Source organism: Ochotona princeps, chromosome 7, assembly GCF_030435755.1.
Source record: "Ochotona princeps isolate mOchPri1 chromosome 7, mOchPri1.hap1, whole genome shotgun sequence".
Taxonomy (NCBI): Eukaryota; Metazoa; Chordata; class Mammalia; order Lagomorpha; family Ochotonidae; genus Ochotona; species Ochotona princeps.
In genome coordinates, this window is record NC_080838.1 from 36,040,477 (window position 1) to 36,063,743 (window position 23,267).

General features: G+C 41.4%; 1 protein-coding gene and 1 pseudogene across 2 annotated transcripts in view; both read left to right on the forward strand.

Annotated features, from left to right (window-relative positions):
• ALPK1 (alpha kinase 1) overlaps nucleotides 1-22,795 on the forward strand; it is a 110,794-nt gene extending 87,999 nt beyond the window's left edge. The window contains exons 4-14 of one of the 2 annotated variants that reach the window (XM_058666938.1): nucleotides 1,997-2,195; nucleotides 6,793-6,852; nucleotides 7,420-7,506; nucleotides 8,219-8,295; nucleotides 9,461-9,556; nucleotides 10,998-11,102; nucleotides 12,142-14,260; nucleotides 15,783-15,936; nucleotides 20,046-20,208; nucleotides 21,446-21,632; nucleotides 22,604-22,795. In XM_058666938.1, the coding sequence (XP_058522921.1) occupies nucleotides 1,997-2,195; nucleotides 6,793-6,852; nucleotides 7,420-7,506; nucleotides 8,219-8,295; nucleotides 9,461-9,556; nucleotides 10,998-11,102; nucleotides 12,142-14,260; nucleotides 15,783-15,936; nucleotides 20,046-20,208; nucleotides 21,446-21,632; nucleotides 22,604-22,791 (3,435 nt within the window). In that variant the 3' untranslated portion in view covers nucleotides 22,792-22,795. Of the gene's footprint in view, nucleotides 1-1,996; nucleotides 2,196-6,792; nucleotides 6,853-7,419; nucleotides 7,507-8,218; nucleotides 8,296-9,460; nucleotides 9,557-10,997; nucleotides 11,103-12,141; nucleotides 14,261-15,782; nucleotides 15,937-20,045; nucleotides 20,209-20,906; nucleotides 21,138-21,445; nucleotides 21,633-22,603 lie in introns of those variants that run through there. The other variant, XM_058666940.1, reaches the window with a different exon arrangement.
• LOC118759061 (U6 spliceosomal RNA) lies at nucleotides 18,904-18,977 on the forward strand (annotated as a pseudogene).
• Nucleotides 22,796-23,267: the final 472 nt, after the last annotated feature.

The window sequence follows — 23,267 nt, forward strand, 5'->3', positions numbered from 1 at the left end:
CCAATAGGTGTTGCAGCCTTGCCCAGCCTAGTCTACCCACAGCCTCAGCTCTTATAGGCAACTATGCTGGCATACTGACATAGCAGCAGCTCACCAGGGCAGTCCCCAAAATCCCCATACTGGGCTCATTCCCAGCCCCAGATCTTGCATACGCTAGTGGGTGCTTTGACCCAGTCTGGCTTCATTCAACACCCACTAGAGTGCACGAAAAACAGTGACTGACTTAGACCAAAAGGTTTCAACATAAGCGGAAATTTTCTATACTTAGTAAAAGCATTGATAGTGTAAATAAATGTCTTAGCAAGAAAGAGAAGAATTGATAAGCATTCCCTTATTCAAGAAGTGTAGATCATCAACAACAACAAAATGGAAAACTATATGCCAGAAATCAAATTGTGAATAAATACCATAGATAGAATCCTGCATTGGGCAATGAGTAGAAGTTTGAGGTCAACTTTAGAGATATATATCTCATTGAAACTCTGAAAGAACTGTTCCATGCAGAACATAAAAAGCAGAAACTACTCACTCCCACCGGGTCCACACAGGCCTGTTGTTTTCATTTTGTGAAGTGAAACCATGTTTAGGTCAGTAACTGCAGCAGCACTGCATACACGGTGGCAGCTAGTCTAACTGTGAGTGTCAGAGCACTGATCCCAACCGCCCCCTCCCCCCGTCCTCATCCCGAGTCAGTGCAACCAGGGGTCTGGAGGAGGATCAGGCACCTGAACCCTTGCTCTCAGTCCCAGCTCACGTGCTCTTGCGCATGTTACGTAATGTTTCTGCATCACAGGTTTCCTGTCTGCAGGCAGTGGTGAAACATGCCTCTTGGGATAGTGGGAGGAATGAAAGACTGAATGAATGCATATAAAGCATCTGGCATCATTTTGCCCAGGACTTAGAGATTTAGCACTTAGGTGAAGAAAGTACTTCTTCATGTAGTGGTGTGGTGGTAGTGAGAAAATGGACAACACTCACAATACTTTCTAGACTTCATCTTTGAGTCAATATGTCCAGAAAATATTTACTTGATTTAGTCCAACCTATGAAGAAAACACTACTGGGGGATAAACTCACACTCCTAGTTGTGTGAGTGGTAAAGCCATTGTCTGTTTAGAACCAGACTCTAACAGACTAAAAGCTAATGATTCATGCCATAAAAATTTCTCATATTTTCATCCTTATCTCACTCTTGGTGTTAGACTTCCATTTTCCACCTGCTCTTGTTTTATTCATCAACTAGACTTCATAATACAGTCACATTTAAAATGTTTCCTAAAATCCTGTGTTTCATCCTCATTAAAATGTAGGCAACGAATGAAGCAGGTGATATGCAGTGAGGAGAGAGTTCTCCCACCTGTACTCAAGAGTGAAAGAGGGCAGCATCAGCCCAGGACACACAGTGTGATCTCAGTTACCAGGGGAAGGCGACCAGGAGGGAGAGCGGGAAAGCAAAGAGGAGGCGAAGCAAGCCAAGCAATCAGAATCTGAGCGTAGGGCTCCTTACACAAAGGGAAATAAACGAGGGTTATTGTGGTGTAAGCACGTATCTTGAAGGTCATGCCTAAGTTTTCCATCATATGCATTTTCTATGAAGTTTTTGAAGGCCCTCCATACAGATAAAAGGATAGAAGAAGTTGTATAAGGAAGGACCAAACCTTTCTCAAGAATAATGGGAATTAGTTTAGGGGAAAGAAGGGGAGCAATAAGGACAAGGATTGGGGAGACTATGGAGTGCTTTTAATTTTACCCTAATTGTGTTTAACCTTAGAACAACAGGGAGTGCGCACTGAACGCTTGAACACTTTTGCAAATAGAATGAGAACAGTAGAAAGGAAACATAATTTCATCCACACTAAGCTGGGCTTTTTCTAAAATGTTTCGTTCTTTCCGCTCAGTCACCTAATAACGCACATTGCTCCTGCTAGCTATAGGTTGGTTGGGAGCGGTTTCTGCTTGTCCGGCTCACGTGCGATCTGCCTTTTGTTTTGTGCAGGAGTCCCTGCGTGCGTCCATCCTGGCCCGGGACTGTGCAACCGCCTCGGCCATCGTGTTCTTGGCTGACCGTTTCCTGTACGGGCTGGATGTCTCCGAGAAACTCCTGCAGGTCGCCAAAGGTCTCCACCGGCTGCAGCCCGCCACGCCCATCGCCCCTCAGGTGGTTATTCGCCAAGCCCGAATCTCTCTCAACTCAGGTAGGATCCCTCAGGGCCGCCTGCGCGCGCACTCGGCTCTACTTGACCCTGGCGGGCAGGCGGCAGGGCAGCGCGCCCGCGTGCCAGCTCGCCGCGCCCGGGCTCCCCGCCCCCGCCCCGTCGTCGTGCCCTTGCACCCGCCTCTTTGCCAGCACAAAGGCCCTGGCATAAAGAGTTTCAGAGCCAAAAGCAAGAGAGAAAATTGTGAAAGGGTGTGGAAAATACTAATTGGAGCTTTTGTCTTCTAACAAATCTGTCCTGCTGCTTTCAAACAGGGGTATCTGAATTGCTATACTTGGGACCAAGAGCCTTTAAAAAGCAGATTAGAATTCTGCTATTTTCTCTTCGCTCTCCTGTCTCCTTTCTAAGGGCCACTTGACTAAGAACACAATGGAGCTGACAGACCCACTGCAGTAATTTGAGGGTTTTTTTTTTTTCCATCATTCAGAGCACCGGTACAGTACCTGATTAGGTCTTAAAGTATCTTTTCCCCCCTTTTTTCTTGTCACTTTGAGTGAAATGAAAAATGAGGCTGACATTCGAGCTTAAGATGTGGCGTGGAGAGGACTGGAGGTGAGAAGGAGGGTGTGATGTAGTACAGTAAAGGCCGCACCCATGGAATTCTTGAATTATTTCCATGGCCAGTAACCACTGCATTTAGGAAAGTGTCCCCTGCTTGCCCCAGTTCCAACAGTGAAAGACTGAAGAGTGAGAAGAGTAGGCAAGCCCCCTCTTCCGGAAGCAGAACTGACACACGCTTACTGATTGGCTTTAGCTCTTGCTGTTATGTGAATAATTCTGGGCTTTAAGTGAATAAGATCTCCCTTCTTCATTTCCTTTGCAAAGGAGTGTGCTCACTGCGCTAAATCGGACAGTTGTTGAATGCAGAAAAGTACAGAGATAAAACAGCCTGTGAGAAATGGGTTTGTGCAGGTTTATGTTTCAAAAGACAAGTTCAAAAGACAACTTCCAAGTTCTCACAGCTGGGCATCAGTTGTGCCCTCGCCTTATTATTTACTTTTCAGGAGTAATTGTGGGGACAAACTTGAACTTGGGAAAGCTGTCTTCTCTCAGATGACTCTGATAGCATTTGTAATGTTTAAAACCTGAGTGAAAACAACTAATGTTGTTTCTGGTGGTATCAGATGGAATGCCAGCTGAACAGGATTGGGGGATCTGGGCTTGGGAGACAGCATGGCCAGGGCTGGCATGCCCAGACGGGATATTACCATTGTCATGAAGAATTTGAGTCTACGGGGCACATTTTGAGACATAGATTGAGTTCTCAGTTCACAGTTTCAGCTACATCTCAGCCACAGCCATTTTGGGCAACTGAGGAATAAATAATTGGAACGTTTACTTTCACTCTCACTCTGCCTCTCTCTAACTCCCAGCCGGACAAACTTTTGTTTTAATTCATGTTGAAAAAGAATTAAAATACAAAGTTTAAAAAACACTACAGGGAGTGGTTATTTAGTCTAACATTTGAGACTGTGTTTGGAGCCTGTATCTCATTTCGAAGTACCTGGGTTTGAGTCCCTGCCCCACTTGTGACTTTAGCCTGGTGTTAAGGTACACCCTGAAATACAGCAGATGGTGGCTCAGATACCTGGATCCCTGCTACCCATATTGAGTTCCAAGATTGAGTTCCAAGATCCTAGTTTTCACCTGTCCCAACTTCAATCCCAGCTAATACAGTCATAGGGAGAATAAACTAACAAATGGAAGATCTCTTTCTGCATATCTGTCTCTTTGCCTTTAATATAAAATGAAAATAAATAATTTTTTTTACAGAAGGTAACCTATTGAATCAATTTTTAAGGAATCAGAAAAGGCATTATTCACAGAGAAAGTATTCTTAGACTTACACAAAGCAGTTGATTAGTAATAATATAATCCAGGAAACAATAGAATCTAGAAGAAATTTAAAAGAAATAACAACAATCTGCAATTTTATACCCAGCAAAGCATCACTCAAGAGTGAAAACACTATGCCTGAATCATACTACTTGGTTTCTGTAGGGCCTGTTTGCCTGTGAAATAAAGTAAAAACAGTATCTACATGTAAGTTTTTTTCTTTTATCGAATTCAAATTCACTTTAAAAGACAAACAAAGCTTTTGGGTATCCTTTCTAGAAATGAAAATTTAGGGCTGATGCTGTGGCATAGTAAGTTAAACCACTGCCTACAATGCTGGCATCTTATATCCAAGTGCCAATTCAAGTTTTAGCTTCTCTGTTTCCAACCCAGGTCCCTGCAAGTGCTCTTGGGAAAGTAATAAAAGATGGTCCAATTACTTTGGCCCATGCCACCCTCAAGGGAGACCTGGAAGGGGTCCATCCCTGGCTTTGGTCTTGCCCAGCACCAGCCACTGTGACCGTTTGGGAAGTAACCAAGTAGACGAAAGATCTCCTTTCTCTCTGTCTTTCCCTTTCTCTGATACTCATGTTTCAAATAAATAGAATAAATGCTTTTAAAAAGGAAAGCTTAGAAGTCTTAGAATTAAGCAATGTATCTTCTGCATCAAAAACCTCTTTACCATAGTAAAGCAGTGGTTGCATTTTACCCTTGTAGCAATATTAAAGAAGTGAAAATCACATCTTGGACCTTTAGTGACTCAGGTATCATCTTCTATAATAAGGGTTTGTTCAGCACTATAACAAGACTTGCTGCTCCCAGTCTTCTACCACTGTCATCCTTCAGCTCACATAGTGTGGTACATAGCTGTTGTGGCAGCTGTGTTGTGATTGTCTTTGGCCTTTTTCATGCAACCATTTGAGGCTAATTCTGCACCCCAGCTGTTACTTGTTATTTGAATATGTTCTTTTGTCACCAAGCAGCACAATACTTCCGTTTGGATCTTTGCCACTGGACTTGGATCATAATTAGTACCTGATCTACCAAACTGGAAGGACTCATGGCCTGTGTCAATAGCAATAGTGATGGGTCAGCCACACGGTTATAACTGCCTCCACAAGGGCCTTCTACTTAGGATATCCATTGCTGTTAACAAAGGAACACTCAATTCTGTGCTTGCAGGCTTCATCCAGTGCTTCATATGGACAGGATTTCTCTGAGCTGAGCTAAGCCACCACTGTCCTTAACAAACATTAGCCCACTACACATCTCTAATTCCTCAGTGAGAGAGACAATTGCCAGTTTTCCAGAACGCGTGTCTTTTCAGGGAGGCAGGTGCACTGAGGTCCCAGCCAGAGCCACAAGAGTCATGTAGCCTCTCTCCCGTCCACAGATGTGGGACCTGAAGAAACAAGGATTCATGAACACTTCCCTTCTTTCCTTTCTGGTTTTCAAAGTCACTCATGATTCTTCAAGGATCATGCCGCCAAAGGCATTCATTGCCATTGTGAAGCCATCTGTCCTATAACTCTCTTCCCCATGGTCCACATCAACCATTTTCATGTTGTCTCATGCTACTCACCATAACTTCTTCACTCATGCCACACAGTCCCCTGCACATTGCCTTCTATGATGACCATGCACATTTCAATTTTGGTTACTTTAATCCTAAGCAAAAACCATCCAAGAAAAGTGCAGGTTTTATGTTTCAAAACCAGGGGTGACTGCACCTGCATCAGTGCACTCTACAGATGCAACACTTCTGAGATTGCAAAGTTCAAGGCTTAAGTTTTCTCAGATGTTGCTTCTGCCATACAAAAATTCATGAACTAAAACACAGTTCTTCCACCCTCCAGCATAACCAGCATGCAACGTGAAGCTCACGTCACTAGGCACCTCTGTTCTAAGGAGTCATTACATGCATATCAACCAAAAAATGCTGCCAGGCATTTGTCCCAAGTCTTCCTTCTCTGTGGCCTGGGAATGTTCCTCATTTCTTCTCTGTTGGACTGGTTCTCTCAAACTCTTGGACATGTTCTCTGAGTCATTCTCTCTTTTGCTAGTAGACATTTCTTAGCAAAATATCTCAGCCTGTTTACTGCCTATTGGAAGTTGGATTCCCACAGTCTCTTTTAAGTTTGAACAATCTTTGGTCTTCTTAGACCGAGATAATATAAACCCCTATGATTACTTGATAGCCTTTTGGCATACTAAATTAGACAATACATACAGTTATCTCTGAGTTTCACTTCAAGCTCCACAAATCAGAGTGCCATAGAACAGCACACTGAAGGGTTTCAGAGATTCTTTTTCCTGTTCAGGAAGGTCTGAGCTCTTAACAGAGTTTTGTAGCCTCACCTTTGAATTGATCTTGTTCCTAAGGCTACATTTTCCTGCCAGTGCCCTGAAACTGATCTTTGCTTTGCTACTGTATGTGAAAATATGACTCATTCATTCATACGTAGATGTACGTAAATATATATTTATGTATGTGTACATTTACAAATTTAAGTACAATCTCAGATACTGTACAACTTCCCATCTTGCCAACTTCTGAAAACTTTGTCTTTCTTCTTCAGCTTTCTTTATGGTATAGTAATTGATGTTTAAGTTTAAAAAGAATGTTTTCCAGAGAAAAGACATTCCTTGTTCCAGTACATGAATGTTGAAGCATGAGCAACTTGCAGTACTTGGTCACATTCACAGCTAATTTTTATGGCATTTGGTTGTTTCTTTCCAGGAAAACTCTTAAAAGCAGAGTATATCCTGAGCAGTCTAATAAGCAACAATGGAGCAACAGGTATGTGCTTTCATACTTCACAGTGGCCTTTATCCTTTTCCCGACTGAAGCATTAGTTCACAACAGCTTCATGATCTGAGAATTACTCTACATCAGCTATTTCCAGAACTAACTGAAACTAGCACTGATGGAATGAAGTGGCTCCGGTCCAGCAGCTCCCATCTCTGTGTCTCTTCCTTCTCTAACTTAGAACAAAAATAAATTATATTAATTAGAGAGGGTGTCATCTAGTAGATATAAGTGTGGAAACATGAAACTTGGTTGGCCTTGGATAAGGCAGTTTTTAAAAGAGGTGGGTGCAAGGACCCAAGGATGTGGGTTATTCTCTGCTAGTGTTAATTGCTCAGGTCACATGCAGGGACACAAACCAGCATCCACATAGGATGCTGGCACTGAAGATGGAGGCTTTGTCTGCTAGGCCATGGTATCAGCCTCCCTTCTCCTACGCACAGAGATGAGACAATATCTCAAAAACGTATCATGTATGCTCATGAAGGCATTTATGGAAATAGTTTTGCATTAGCAGGCTATTTCCCTCCTAAATCAAGGCAATTCCTTTTATTTTAGGTACCTGGCAGTACAAGAGCGAAAGTGACAAGATCCTGGTGCAGTCAGTCTGTATTCAAATCAGAGGGCAAATTCTGCAAAAGCTAGGTACCTGCATGGGACATCACTTTCTTCAAGGTTTACTTACAAAGTCGGGTTGTGAGATTTTACTGTGGAATTTTCTTACCATGGCTGGCTAAATGTTATTGATCCCCACTTTTCTTATTTTCCTCATCAAAAAGAAATGGCATTTAATATCCTAGGAGTGTTATAAATATTAATAAAACAAAATATTTTTTCTACTGGGTATTGTTAGAGAAATCTACCATTGTATGTTGTGGCTAGTCACAATAGAGTTATTGATATTATGTCCAGCTTCTGACTAGTTCAGCAGGATCCCATGTGGTATGGTGATATCTGTCTCTAAACCCGTCATAGCACCTCACTTATTCATTCTTTAACATATTTATGACATTTTTAAGCAAAGTTACAGAGCTGAATTATTTATTAAATGTACACTAAAGGGTTTGAAAAATTTAGCAGGAAATCATTGGAAACAGCAGAAGTAGCTATATTTATGTAATATATATTCAGTTAAAGTAGAATTATGCATAATTATTCCTTTTTCCAGTGAAATAAAAAAATCTGTATTAAACAAATTGAAAAAGATGACTTTGTCAGCCTAATCCGTTCCTACAGTTTCCCAGTGGGATAAATGGATTTTTATTCTTTATTATTTTTCAAGGATATTTTTTAACATGGAAACAGATAATAGCAGTTTCTACCCTGCTCTCCTCATATCTTTTGTTTTTTTTTTCAGGGATGTGGTATGAAGCAGCAGAATTAATATGGGCCTCCATCATAGGATACATGACTCTTCCTCAGCTAGATAAGAAGGTGGCTTAGCACTTGTTTCTCTCCTTCCCTGTGTTTGTCTTTGGCTGGCTGCTAGCTCCTGATGGCACATGCTTATCATGCATTCATCTGTGCTGATTTTATTTGTTCTGCATGGGCCTATGGCCAGAAGCACGTGGTCTTCTGCATGCTCTGTTTATGTGCAGATAGACTCCTCGCAGAGGTTTAGAGCTTCCATTGGCTTCCTAACTATGTGTTTGTATATTTGCTTCTACTGGTCCTTAAATCAGTCTTAATGAAATATTGATTCCATAGCAACATTGAGATGACCAGGTTGCTTAATATAAAATCATTTTCCTTGAGTTGAGTGGGCCAAGACTTCAACTAATTGTTTAAGTTGCATATTTATTCAAGAAGTCGGAAGCACCATTTGCTTCCTCTTTACCACTTCCACTCTGTAATTCTGGGGAGTATTTTTGTCCTTCTCTGAAGCATCAGGTTAGTGCGTTTGCTGAGCTGTGTCAGCAGACTTGCTGCCTATGATGCTTCCACAACGTGGTTAGAATGTGATGTGAGAACACTCCCACAGACCAATGGCTCAGGCAGAGCACAGGGAAACCCAACTAGGAAAGCTCTCTATTCACATGGGATCCATATGACTCAGAAGCAATGCTCTAACCAAGCCTGTGGAACATGGTCTATTAGTATCTCCACGAGGAGGACCCTGTGGAACAACTGTTAAGATAGCTCTTAGGACATTAGAATTTTATATGGGAATGGGATGGTTCAAGTCCTCATTTTGCTTCTGATCCAGCTTCCTGTATAAGTGCACTCTGGAAGGCAGCAGGTAAGAGCTCCAGTATTTGAGTCCTGTCAGTCATGTAGCAGACCTGGATAAAGTTCCAAGCTCTTGGCTTCAGCCTGGTGCAGCCCCAGCCATACGGGCATTTTGGGAGTTGAACTGGGGATTCTCTCTCTCTCTCTCTCTCTCTCTCTCTCTCTCTCTCTCTCTCTCTCTCTCTCTCTCTCCTCTCTGTCTGCCTTTCAAAGAAATAAAAATAATTTTTAAGAAAATATATCTCTAGTGTCTTGATAACAATAGGTCAGTGACTCATATGCAGGGCTAAGCAATGCTTGTGGGACATGAGAGGAGAGCTGGGATCAACCTAAACTACCCATCTGTGGCTTGTCTGTGTTTTCTTTACAGGGCATTGCCACATCGCTAGGCATACTGGCAGACATCTTTGTTTCCATGAGCAAGAAAGATTATGAAAAGTTTAGAAACAACCCACAAATTAACTTGGTAATTATTATTTCTCAAAATAAATAAATGGTTCAGGGTTGGGGGATGTCACCTGGAAAACAGCCATCCATATCCTTCCTGGCTGTGGTTAGTCATGGAGCTACATCTCCCTTGTGCGTGCCTGAGATTCTGGGGTTGACATCTGTGGTGTCCTGTTTTACCTCATTATCCCAGCACCTGGGACAGTGTCAAACACACAGCGAGTATTCAGATATTTCCTGGAATGAATGGATATCAAAGGGATCCCAAGACCCATTTATTTCCTTTCAAATCAGCACAAGACTCAGCTTGTGAACTCTGCTCATCCCTACGATTATTTTATAACTTCAGTCACCATCAGTCACGTTCCAGACTTAACTTCAGCAATAATGCTGATGATGTTTGTATGTCACTTTAAAATTCATGAAGTATGCCCACCAACACGAAACTCCATGAGGTAAGTATAGCAAAGCGTATCATTCCCATTTCAGAGAAAAATAACCTGAGACCCAGAAAAATGAAGTAATCTTTGCAGATGGCCAACAAGTAAGAAAGAGAATTGGGAGAACAAACAGGTCTCTGATAGACCTGGATCATTGGAGCAGACATTGAACTGCTCCCCACATGGCACTGGGTTGGAGATTTTTGCTATTGTGATCTCTAACCAGTTTTGTCAAACATCCAAACTGGCCATAGTAACCACATTCAACTCTCACTCACTACTAGCAAGCTGACCTGTATGTTGTTGCTCTTCTGTCATTCCAAAGAAGAAAGAGGGTAATGGACCTTGTTTATTGATGTTGATCCCAATGATGTTTAAAACTTCAAACATCCTTCCCTCCCTGGACCTGGCTGTTTCTCCACCTTATTTTTCTATGGAACATTTATTACTGTCTCAAGTATTATGTGTTTTCCTGCATTCTATGTGTTGACTTGTCCCTCCGCCCCTGCAGAAAATAATTTCATAGCTAGGTTACTCTCTGTTGTGTCCTCACATCTGTAACAGTGTCTGGAATATGGAGGTATTCACTATGTATTTCTGGAATGAATACATAAATCCTAATTCCTGTGAGGACATCAATTAAAGGGCTTTTAGCCAAGAACAGTGTAAAAGCGATTGATTAATCTGGCTGAGTTCTTCTGAAAAAGAATTGCTACCAACTTTCAAAGAAGCTGATTTGAATTTTATTCTGTCCCAGTAGATATTATACACTTTAGCACTTGCTTCGCCCCTTTGGGCCACGGTTGGTGGATGGAGGGTGTGTGGGTGCTGGAACAAGGCTACTTGATGCCCTGAGATCTTTAGATGCATTCATTTTTCCTTGGTACTGGTTGGTCTTAATGGATGGTAAGAAGGGGCAAGGCGCCCCTCAAAATGTTGAGAGAAAAGCAAAGGAATTTCAAAGCCTGGTCGGCTAAAGGAAGAATAATTGTTATCTGTTTGCCTCTTCTTTTCCCACAGGATCTGCTCAAGGAGTTTGACCACCGTTTGCTGTCAGCTGCAGAAGCCTGCAAGCTGGCAGCTGTTTTCAGTGCCTATACACCCCTGTTCGTGCTCACAGCAATGGTAAGGAGGGAAGGATACCTCTTGCAAAAGGAAGCTTTTGATGCCAGTAAGGGGAGTGAAAGTCTAACCTTAGAATGGCTTTTGTGTCCCGTCTAGTGGCTAAGCTTATCTGTCCCGAGCACAGCATGCTGTCTCTGATCTCAAACAATAGTTCCCCCAACTGATGGCACATCAGAATGTCCCAAGGAGTCTTTGGCAGAATATGTATTCCCAGACACCACCTAGACCCACTAAATGCAACTGTTGGGGATTGATACCTAGATATATGAGATTTTGAAATGCAGTTGATCTTCCACACTCTTAGGTCCTGAATTCATGAAATCAATCAACTGTGAATCAAAATATTTGGGGAAAAATGCAGCTAAACATCTATAGACTTTCACCATTATTCCTACAGCAGTACGGTGTTGCAACTATGTAGTTATAACGTCAAATATCTGAGAGGTTGACATTATAAGTGAGCTTGAAAATATTCCAAGTATACATGAGGTTGTGCATGGCATGCATTCAAATACCTATGGGCATTTATGGAGTTTGGTATTTAAAGGGTAGCCTGGAACCAGTTCCCCAAGAAACACAAAGGACTGCTATATTAACCAGATCATTTAGATACAGCGATGGTTTTGGAGACCACTTATGAATTTGTTTTGGCTATCACTAAATGAGTTCTATGCTTGCCTGTAGAAAAGTCTTATTTGCAAAGTGATATATCTGTGTCCCATGTAAAGATAGATAAAATGCAGAGCACCAGCAACTGTAAATCTATCATGTTCAACCCAGAAGCATCAAGGCTACAGCAGGATGAAAGTTCAAGCTAATTTCTCACCCCTTCATGCCAATCACCTGTATCCCAGGACCTCTGGATTCACGAAGACCTCAAGTTGTTGACTCAGTGTTTGGCAGTGTGTTATCCCTTACAACATTCACAGCTGTTTTTTGTTCTCTTATAATATTTCCAGTGATTTCCCTCCTATAAAAAGCTTGTCCTGATTCCAGTTTTCAACTGAATAACTGATTCTGCATTTGGTACTTTCCTCAGAACATCCGTGGCACCTGCTTTTTGTCCTACAGTGGTTCTAATGACTGTCCTCCAGAACTGAAAAATGTGTACCTGTGTGAAGCTAAGGAGGCCTTTGAAATTGGTCTTCTCACCAAGAAGGATGAAAAGCCTGTTGCTGGAAAACAGGAACTCCACAATTTTCTCAAAGCTGCTTATGGGCTCATTACAGTGCACCGAAGACTCCACGGGGAGACGGAGGCAGTGCGTATTGCGAGTAAGCTCTGTAGTGAAGCTGTGGGGGAGCTGTACTCTTTCAGTACTTCATCCCAAAGCCAGGATAGAGAAGGCCTATCTCAGGAAATCATGTCTGTCATCACCCTGGTCAAGGAACATTTTCAAGTTAAAAGCTTCTCGACTTCAGATGAAAGGTCTTACGTCCCAGAAAGTTTCAAAAACAGGTTGGATAAACCCATTATGCATGGGCAAGTGGATTTCCAAAAAATCCTTGAATCCTACACACAACACCACTCTTCTGTGTGTGAGGTCTTTGAAAGCACTTGCAGAAATAACCCACATAAACGGAAAGACCCTCAAACAGAAACCTGCATCACTGCTCTGAAAACAGAAACCGAAAACATGTATACTATGAGTGCAACTCAAGATAAACCATGCCCTCAAAAGGGCACAGGAAGCACCCCCTTGCAGATGGCTAACAGTGAGCTAGAGAAACTCAACAAGATAACGAGAAGAAACTGGACTGATTCTAATGCCTTTCCAGGCTCTGTGACTCAAAACATGGAGACAGAGACAGAGCCACCCAATTGCCACAATGGAGGGGGCGCTGTTCTGAGCATATCTCTTAGCGACAACCAGAGCTCTGGTTCTTGGTACAAGTTATCAGGATCTGCTTCTTCTACAAGCTGGGAGGAAGTGAATGTTGATGACTGGTCAGCCAGAAAAGAGACTAAGAAAGAAGAGCACTGTGTGGATACTGAGTGTTCCACAGCCTTCTCTGAGGGGCTGCAAGATAAGGAAGACAGGGCTATGCATGTGTTATCTTCAGAGCTTTGTGCTCTCTCTTTCCATGAAGCTAGGGATGACTGTTTAGGATCTCCTCAATGCAAGCAGCACCCATCCTTGCCTTCAGCTAGTTTGCCTTCTCATAACACAGGCTGTATGCTGGCCTCTGATGCAGTGCAGTCAGAACAAGTCCCAGAAGACATCCAGGAAGCCAGAAAGAGTGAGCTCAGAAAGACCTCTACCCACTCCAAGCCTTCATACAGTTCTACTTCTTGGTCTTCTGATTCCGATGATCTCAAGAACATGACCACATATCCTTCAATCCATGTAGAGCTCTTTGAAACAGTAGGTGAGTTTCCAGAAACCAGCTGTGCTTCTGGAGAGACACAAGAAAAAGAGAAGACAAAGGCAATCACTCTAAGAAGCACAGGCCCTGCCTTTCGAGATGGACCCTGCTGCGCTGACCCAGAAGCAGAAACAGCAGAAAGTGTGGAGGAAGCACATTTGGGCATGCAGAGATTCCTGCACAATTCTCTAGGTGGCAGTTCCATGATGGCCTGTAGCTCTCTTGCTCCTCATAGGCTCGTTCAAAATTCTGACACAGGAATATGTAGTGGCTCCAATGAGGAAGAAGGTATTGATCCCGATGCCTCCACAGTGGATGAAGGGGGCCAGCTACTTCAAAGCACGGAAGTGCACCCCACAGGCGGGCAAGGCTGTCACAGATCCCATACCGGGATGCATCCACCTGGTCAGAGGTCAGAGAGCCCCAGTTCCTCCGAAAGTGGAAACAGTCCCTTCGCAGTGCTCAGTGAGGACTGCACTACAACAGAGGAAGACAGACCACTTAAGAGAGTTCTTCCCCGCAGCCTGTGGCCCAGCTCCCCCACGGCACCATGGCGGCAAGTATCTGAAGTCTCCAGCGGGTCTTCTGAAGGTGAAAGCTCATGGTCCCTTCTGAATTCCAATGGAGGTTCCATTTCTTTGCCTGGCAACATAAGGCAAGAGATCCTTGAGGCTCGCACCCTGCAGCCTGATGACTTTGAGAAACTCTTGGCAGGAGTGAGGCATGACTGGTTGTTTCAAAGACTGGAGAATACGGGAATCTTTAAGCCAAATCAACTCCAGCGAGCACACAGTAAGTACAATCTCAGGGGGGATCCATGTGGGAGGCTCTCTGAAGGACTTGTAAAGTGCATCACTTGGAGCTTGGAACAGGAATGTTCAGTCTTATGAGTCCCAGAGAAATGTATAGTTTAAGAATCTTGGAAGACCAAGCCGCAGCTGTCATCCAGGGTTAAAAGCAGTTCTGCGTGTTTTGTCAATCACCACATCACCTGTCTTCTCATCTGTCTTCTCTCCACCAACCAGCTGGTTGCTCTGTGTATTTTCTCTATTTGGATTGTAGGGGAACAGAGTTTGACCTGGTTGGACACCATTCCTCCAGTGGCAGAGATGCCTATACCTGTCCACCTAAGCAGTTTCTTGCCTGCCAATGGATTGGTCTGGTGCCCATAGTCTTAGTTCTCAGAGGTTGCTACAGTAAAATACCATAAAAGGGGCAACTTGCAAACGACAAATATTTATTCTTCGCACCTCTGTAGACTGGGGAGTCAAAATCAAGGTGCCATGAGTCTGCAGTGGACCCAATTTTTTGTTTGCAGTCCTCACATTGTGGAAAGGGCAAGATGTCTATAAGGACACTGATTCTATTCGGGAAGGCATCACTGTCTCCCACCCCCATTATGACCTAATTGCTAACCAAACGCTTCACATCTCGATCCTATCGCCTCTGGCTTAAGACTTCAGTGTACAAATTTGAAGGGGCCGGGTGGAAAGCAGTCAGCAAACACAAACGTTCAGGCCTCAGCACTTCAATTTTTGCTCCAGAAGCTGTTTCTTCCTTAAGATACAGCCCAACATCACTTCCCATGGCAGATAGCCTGAGCAAGACCCACATCGCACTCACAATACCCAACACAGCATAAAAGTGAGTAAGAATAGGTGGGTGTTTAGTATAGCATTTAGGTTACCAGGTGGGAAACCCACATCTCATATCAGAGTGTCTGATTCAGGTCTCTGCTCTGCTTCCGACCCAGCTTCCTGCTAACTCTGGAAGGTAAAACAAAATGATTCCAGTGTCTCTGTCTCTTTCTCTCTCTCTCAAATGTGTGTCTTTCAAATAAATATAAATAAATGTTTAAAAAAATAACCATTTTTACAAATAATTTAGTATATTTTTATTTCTATTAGTGTGATCTGGCACAGGTACTGAATTCTGTTATCTGGGATGCCCAGATTAGAATAAAGCACGTATCACTTGTCCCAAGAGGGCGCACATTGCTTTAAAATCCTTTATTTTTCTTTACTTTCAAATAGAATAATGATCTTGTGTGTTAATCCCTTGCTATCACAAATAAGAGGTTTTCATGAATCTACAACTATTTTTCCCTGGAATTTGTAAGCCATTACCTTGTTATTATATTTCACTAACATTTTAATGATAGTCATAGAGTGGGTAGAAATTTGAGAAAATATACAAGGAGGTTGAAGACTTCACATGAGCTGTTTGAGGGCCTGTGTCTTTTCAACTTTATTAACTAATGGTTAGTAATATCCTTTTGAACATAAAGTCCATTGTCATTTTATCTATTTTCCAGATGCTCTTTTATTAAAATATTCCAAAAACTCTGAGCTGTGGACAGCTCAGGAAACAGCTGTGTATTTGGGGGACTACCTGCATGTGAAGAAGAAAGGCAGACAAAGAAAGGCATTTTGGGTTCATTACCTACATCAAGATGAGATTCTGGGAAGGTACTGTTGAAAACCTCTATGTCTCCAATGTGGAATGGAATAAGCTTCCCATCTGTTAACTTATTGTTCATGAGACTTTGAAGGAATAGGGGGAAAATGGCCAAAATGCACATTTTCAGATTTCTGCTCCCATTCTTCATTCATCATTTGTCAATAGCATTTTCCTAATATAAAAGACCCGTATTATCATAGCATATCAGCTTTTTTGAGGGTATTCTGTGTCCAAGCTCTCAAAGCCCTCCAGGAAACATTTTTAGCTCCATTGTACAGATAAGAAAATGGAGTTCCTTGACATATGACAAGCTAAAGATCTTTAAACATGCCCACTAACAGTACTGGTGAAAATGCTAAACAAGGAAAGCCACATTTTTGAATAAACGACTGTACTTATTTGAAACACATACACACAGAGGAAATTCCTCTAAGTATGCAGAAGTATAAGTAATAAATGCTGTTTGCAAGTTGCTCCTTTTATGGTATTTTATTGTAGCAACCTCAGAAAACTAAGGCTAGAAAAGAATGTCGAGGAACAGAAATGATGATTGAGTACCTCCAGTGCCCTCCACAGAAATTTGGGATGAGGAAGCGGCTAAAGCCACCAGCTATATAGGAAAGAGAAAGATTAAAGACCATTCAGGAATGACCTAGGGATTCAGCCATGGTTACGTGTCTAGGGGAACATTTATCTTTAAAAATCTCATGCTACTTGGGACAGCACAATGATGTCGACACTAACCTCCACCTGCAAGAGCTGGCATACCTGGGGTGCTGGTTCATATCCTGGCTGTTCTGCTTCCCATCCAGCTCCCTGACTGTGGCCGAGGAAACCAACAGAGGATGGCCCAAAGCCTTGGGACCCTGTACCCACATGGGAGACCTCTAAAGAAAATTCTAGCTCCCAGCTTTGGATCAGCTCATCTCTGACCATTGTAACTATTTGTGAAATGAATCAATAGGTGGAAGACCTCTTTCTGTCTCTCCTCTCTCTGTAAAAATCTGCCTTGCAAATAATAAATAAATACATCTTTTTAAAAAAAAATCTCATCTAAGCTAAGGAAATTGCCTGGAAGGGTTTTAGTTCTTAATGAAAGCATTAAACCCAAACTCATCTGAAAAATTAGTAACCAAAGAAGGCCTACTCTTGCACCATTGAAGTATTTTTAAAAATATGTAGGCCAAACATTTTGAAAAATGTTCCATATTCTTTACTCATATCCAAATAACATTTAAAAAAATAGAAAAGGAGAGGGAAATTTTTGGTGACTCTTGAAAGCACATCTTTTAAAAAGTTGATTGTGATTGTTAACATGTAACTGCATTTATTGGAGTCCAGGCCCTACTCTAAATGATGCATGGACTGATTTATTCAGTCCTCACACATCTTGTTATATAGCTACTGTTATGGTCTTCATTTTACAAATGAGGGATTGAAGTACAGAGATGCTGAAAAACTTTCCCTACATCACTTCATGGTAGTGTTGTCAGTGGACTTATGTCTCCTGCCTCACCCCCAAGTTCATAAGTCAAGTCTCTCAAATGATAATCTAATTTGAAAATAGAATCATTGCAAATGTAATCCATTGTTAAGAGTAGGTCATACTGCAGTAGGGTAGACCCCAATCCAATATAATTGCCATCCTTATAGAATGAGAAAATTTGGAGATAGACAAGCATACAAGAGGAGTGCAGTGAAGACTGTGTGGTTTTCCTACCACAAGCCAGGAAATGGTCTGCAACAGATCCTTCCTTTGTACATGCAGAGGGGATATGGCCCTGCCGCACTTTGATCTTGGACTGCTGAGCTCCCAAACTAGGAGAGAACCAGTTTTTAGCTGTTTAAGCTGCTCCTTTTGCAGTCTTTCGTTCTAGCAGCCCTAGGAGGTTACACATCAGGATCTATCACAGGAGGATCTGAAACAAAAAGGATCTGAAAATAAGAATAAGAGACACAGAGAATGGAGTGAGGCATACATCTGGTCAGAATAAGATGGCAGAGCAATTAGAAAAGCAGGATGATGTTTGAATGAATGAATTTTGGTTTTTTCCAGAATTACCAACAATATATTAGTCTTTAGATACAGAGATTGCTGTGACTTCTCAGGAAGATAGAAAAAGAAGGAAAGAAACCACAAGAAAGGCTATAATAAACCACTCCTAATCTGTGGTTGTTAAACTTCCAACACCAAGGGCAAAGAAGCATTCTTACAGGCAACCAAAGAAAAAAGACAGATTATGGACAAAGAGATATCAATGTTGTTGATTTTTTTATGGCAACAGTGGAAATCAGACATTGCAAGTTGCAAACTGAGAGACACTTTTCATGGAGAAAGACAAAGATATTTTCAGATTAAATTTAAAAAAATTGACTATGAGTGTTTACCACAAGCAAAAAATGATCTTCCATGATGTTTTGAGACGAAAGCTGGGCTAGGCTACTACTCCTACCCTGATGCTCTGGCCCTGACCGGAGGTCTTTTGCCAGAATGTTCAGGAGATATTTCCTCACCAGCATTGATGGGATTTGTTCTTTGGTGTGCACCTCTTGGCCCATCAGCAAAGAAAAGTTATTTTTTTAATGTTTAATTTATTTTACTTACTTGAGAGAGGGAATGCTACCTTCCACTGGCCCAACTTCCAAAATTCCAAGACTGATTGGGCCAAACAAAGCAGGGAGTTGGGAACTCAATCCAGGTCTCCCATGGAAAGTGGCAGGAATCCAGTGACTGGAGTCATCATCTGCAGACTTGCAGGATCCATATTTGCAGGAAGATAGTATCAGGAGCAGAGCCAAGATGCAAAGTTCTGAGCTGGTTCAATGCCTTAGAAGCTCTCAGGGTCTCCATTAATCATTTCCTAAAATGCTGGAAGACCCTCACTGCCACAGCCAGTGCTGCTCTGCAGGTTGACTTCCAATATCACCCAGCCTCCTGCTATGTACCTCCCATGCTTACTTAGATTTCCGTTCTCGTGCTCGCTTTGGCAGCACATATACTAAAATTGGAACAATATAGAAAAAATTAGCATGGCACCTGTGCAAAGATTTTTGTTCTCATCCTCTGGAATCTGAATGCTCAAAGCTACACCCTCCTTGGACTCCTCTCCATGATGGATTCATACATTCTTACGGAAGGTTTTTTCTGATTTACAGCTGTGACTCAGTTCCATTTGAGGTTTGGAGATCACCCTGGGAATATGTGACATGACTCAAATTTGTGACATTTCATATCAAGAATAAAACACATTAAATGGTAGCTTAATTTTGCTATTTTTTTAATATTTCACCATTTACTATATTTAGCTTCTGTCTATAGATATATAACTCCCTGATACAGCCCAACCATGTTTCACATTTTCTTTAGAACCACAGTGGAGGACTTTCTTTCAAGAATCGTTAGTATATTTATAATATCATTCACAGTCCATATGTAAGTATCAACCTAGGATGGCATTATGTAATAGCTAGAAAAACAATGCAGACATCCCATTTAGATTCTGGTTCATGAACCATATTGCTCTACTTGCAATCCAGCTACCTGCTAGTGCCTGAGAAGCAATAAATTATGGCTCTAGTGCATGAGCCCATGCCACCCACATGGGAAGCCCAGATGAAACTTCTGGTTCTGTCTGGCCGTGTGGCCACCTGCAAAGTGAACAACTTTCTCTATGTCTCATTCTATCTCTGGAAGTCTGGGTTTCAAATTAATACATATATCTTTTGAAAATAAATAAACTTTAAAAGTAGCCTGTTACAGATTTGTTGAATTTCCTATAGAAGACCACTGATAGATGGAGAAAGGTTTAGCTCCAGGGTTAATGTATTTTCCAGCACACCATGCTGACCTGTTTGGCTTATCATAGCAGTCTTGAGAACTTCTACATTAAGTGGACACTTTCCCTTTATAATCCATATCCTTCCAAGTCAGCCAGCAAAACGTGTGGTCCATCTCTACTGGCTCTTACAAAATTATTTGAATCATCAGCTAAGTTGTAGTAACTAATACTGATATTCTAAGAAAGAAGAAATAACATCTTTCAAATATTATTGCATTTTTCTTTCTATCTCCTCTTTCTTGCTCGATAGTAAGTTAAATCACTTTTGTGTATCTTAGATATGTTGGGAAAGAATATAACGAGCAGAAAGGCCTTTGGCACCACTTCACCGATGTGGAGAGGCAGATGACGGCACAGCACTATGTGACAGAGTTTAACAAGAGACTCTATGAGCAGGATATTCCAACACAGATATTCTACATTCCATCCACAATATTACTGGTAAGATGAAAGAAAACCAATGTTTGTTTAAACTAATTTACTGTTGTATAATAGGTTAGGTTTATATTGTCATGCTCCTTCTCTGCTGGCATGTTTATAAAATCCCATTAACTTGGATACCAGCTACTACATTTGCCTCATCTACTTTGTTTCTGGAATGAATCATCTGGGTCTTCCAAGTCACATCTGATTAGCAGATGGTTCTAGCATCACCTCACATGATCAAATCAATATTTTTTTAGGAAATGTTTTGGGGTGTTGTCTCCATGCTTCCACAAAGTGACAAAACCCTCAAGATTTGATTTAGTACAGATTATCCCCTCAATGTAGTGTATGAATCCCCTGTTTTATATCTATTGGCTTTCTTCCCTTGCAGCTAAAGGATACAAGTCACAACCTAAGCACCTTTAACAACAACAACAAAAAGAAGTATTACCCCTTTGCTTTCAAATAGTTCTAATTGTCAGGAAGTTCCTAGATTCCACCCAAGTCTATCTTCCACCAATTTCTACCAATGGAAGACCATAGAAAACTTTTGTCCCCTTGTGGGGCCAGTAAGACTAGTAGCTAATCAAAGTAGACCTTAAAATATACAGAAAGGCAAATATCCCCACAGAGTCTTCTCTTTAAATCAGGAATACCTTATTTCCCCAATTGTATTAGACCTTTAAAGCATTTGTATTTTTTTTCTTTATCAGCCAGAAATAGCCTGTTATTACTCATAATAATAATGGCTGTCATTCATTGTTGAGCCTTCTTGCCAGGCATTTTTCAAACATTAACTCCAAGCATTTTGCAAGCATTAACTCCAGCCTCCAAAACAACTCTACAAAGTACATTGTATCCTGCATAAATATGTGAGCTGATGTTTCAACATAGCATCCTAGTGAATGGTTTATTCCTATGTTCCCTGCCAAGATAGTTTTCAGGATAGGCCACTGCATGATCAGTGTGTGTGTGTGTGTGTGTGTGTGTGTGTGTGTGTGTAAATTTAATATATGAAGAAGAATATGCCACATGCAACGTTAAGCACTCTACGTGAATTTTCTCGTTGAATCCATCTAACAAGCCTAAAAGGTAGTAATTATTATAGTTACTTTACAGATGAGGAGATTGAAGTCTCAGAAGAAAACAAGAAGCTCCTAAGCAGTGGAGCCTACATTCAAATTGATGGCTCCTCGACTTCAAAACCTGGAGCTGTTCCAGTGTGTTAGGCTCTCCCATTTCTATTTTTCAGATTCTAGAAGGCAGGACGATAAAGGGGTGTGTCAGTGTGGAGCCGTACATGCTGGGAGAATTTGTAAAATTATCCAATAATGCGAAAGTGGTGAAAACAGAATACAAAGCCACAGAATATGGCCTGGCTTATGGCCACTTTTCTTATGAGTATTCTAATCATAGAGATGTTGTGGTTGATTTACAAGGTATGTGAATGGGGAGTGATTTTCTATTTTGAATATTAATCATATTTAACTATAAAATTTTATAACTAATTATATAGTAGATTGCATATGGGCAACCATTTGAAATGAAATTAATTGACTTTACCTTTTATAGCAGATGATCTATGAAAGAAAGAAAAAAAGGCTAGACTTTTTTCCTGTGTCAAAATCTTCTTGCCGTCTTTGCTTTTCCTCAGTCCTTCACTTTTATGATAAATATTATTGATTTTCATAATTGGGATCATTGTGGAATAGAACTTCACTTTTTTAAAAAAATCAACATTAATTTTTGCTTCATTTTATGTGGCATTTTATTCTTCTGAGTTATATTAGTGAATACTCTATAGTTCATGTAAAAACAATTGAGATTTATTATTCCTCATTGGTTTCATAACCACCCTATTCCTCCTCTACAGCATTTTTCATTCTCTCATGTCACCTGTTTTTCTTATTTATAACAGATTGATCTGTCCCCTTCACAAGACAGGCAGCTCTATGTGAACAGACCTAGGATGAGTTTTTTTCACTGCTTTATCTCTAATGCCTTGTACAGAACTTTGCATAGAATTTGCATTGAGCAAACTTGTATTGAATAAAAAGATGAACATATGAATTAAGGAGGAAGGCAACAATGATATTTCTAAAGTATGAAATATTCAATTTGATGACTTTAACAACTATTCTAAAAATGCTTTATTTCTCTCTAAAGCCTTGGTGATTTGGGTATGTCATATCTGACAAAAATAATTAGGCAATAATCAATTCTCATTTTTCAGTCAGTCCTTGGAATATGTAGCTCAAATTGCTTAGAAATTTTCTAAATATAAATGTCAGCATGGCCAGGAAGTTATTTCTGTAAGTGTGTAAGGGAGTACATATATGCATTTTTGCTGAAGTGCTTGACTGGTGTTTCTAAGGGATTTAGCACTCAGATGTATCCACTTCTCTTTTAGGATGGGTGACTGGTGATGGAAAAGGGCTCATCTACCTCACCGATCCCCAGATTCACTCTGTTGATCAGAAAGGTGTCGCCACCAATTTTGGAAAGAGAGGAATTTTTTACTTCTTCAACTACCAGCATGTAACATGTAATGAAATCTGTCACCGCCTCTCTTTGACTAGACCTTCCACAGGGAAGTGAAGCAAGTCACCTTGTGATGTGATGGACCACCATGCTGCCCTCCAACACACCGAGTGTGGCCCACACTGGTCCTTCTATATTTACCAGGAACTATGGGAATGGCTCTGGCCAGTGATTTATGAAAGGCATGGAGGAGTGTCAAGTTCAGATCTGCATTGAATTCCCAGTGCAAGATCCTAAAGAGACACATTCATTCTGCCCCAATTATGAAGAAAGTATCATGAGCGAATCAGGTGCTTGACATTCCAAAGATGCCGCTTGGGATGCCCCATCTATTTTGGAGTGCCTACAGTTGAATACGGACACTGCTCCTGATTCCAGCTTGAGAGGAAGCAGATGATGGCTCCAGTGGTCAGATCCCTGCCACCCACATGAAAAACCTGGATTGAGTTCCCAGCTCCTGGGCCCTAGCTTCAGTCTGGCCCACATTGGGCCATGGTGGGCATTTGGAGAATGAGCCAGCAGATGAGAGATCT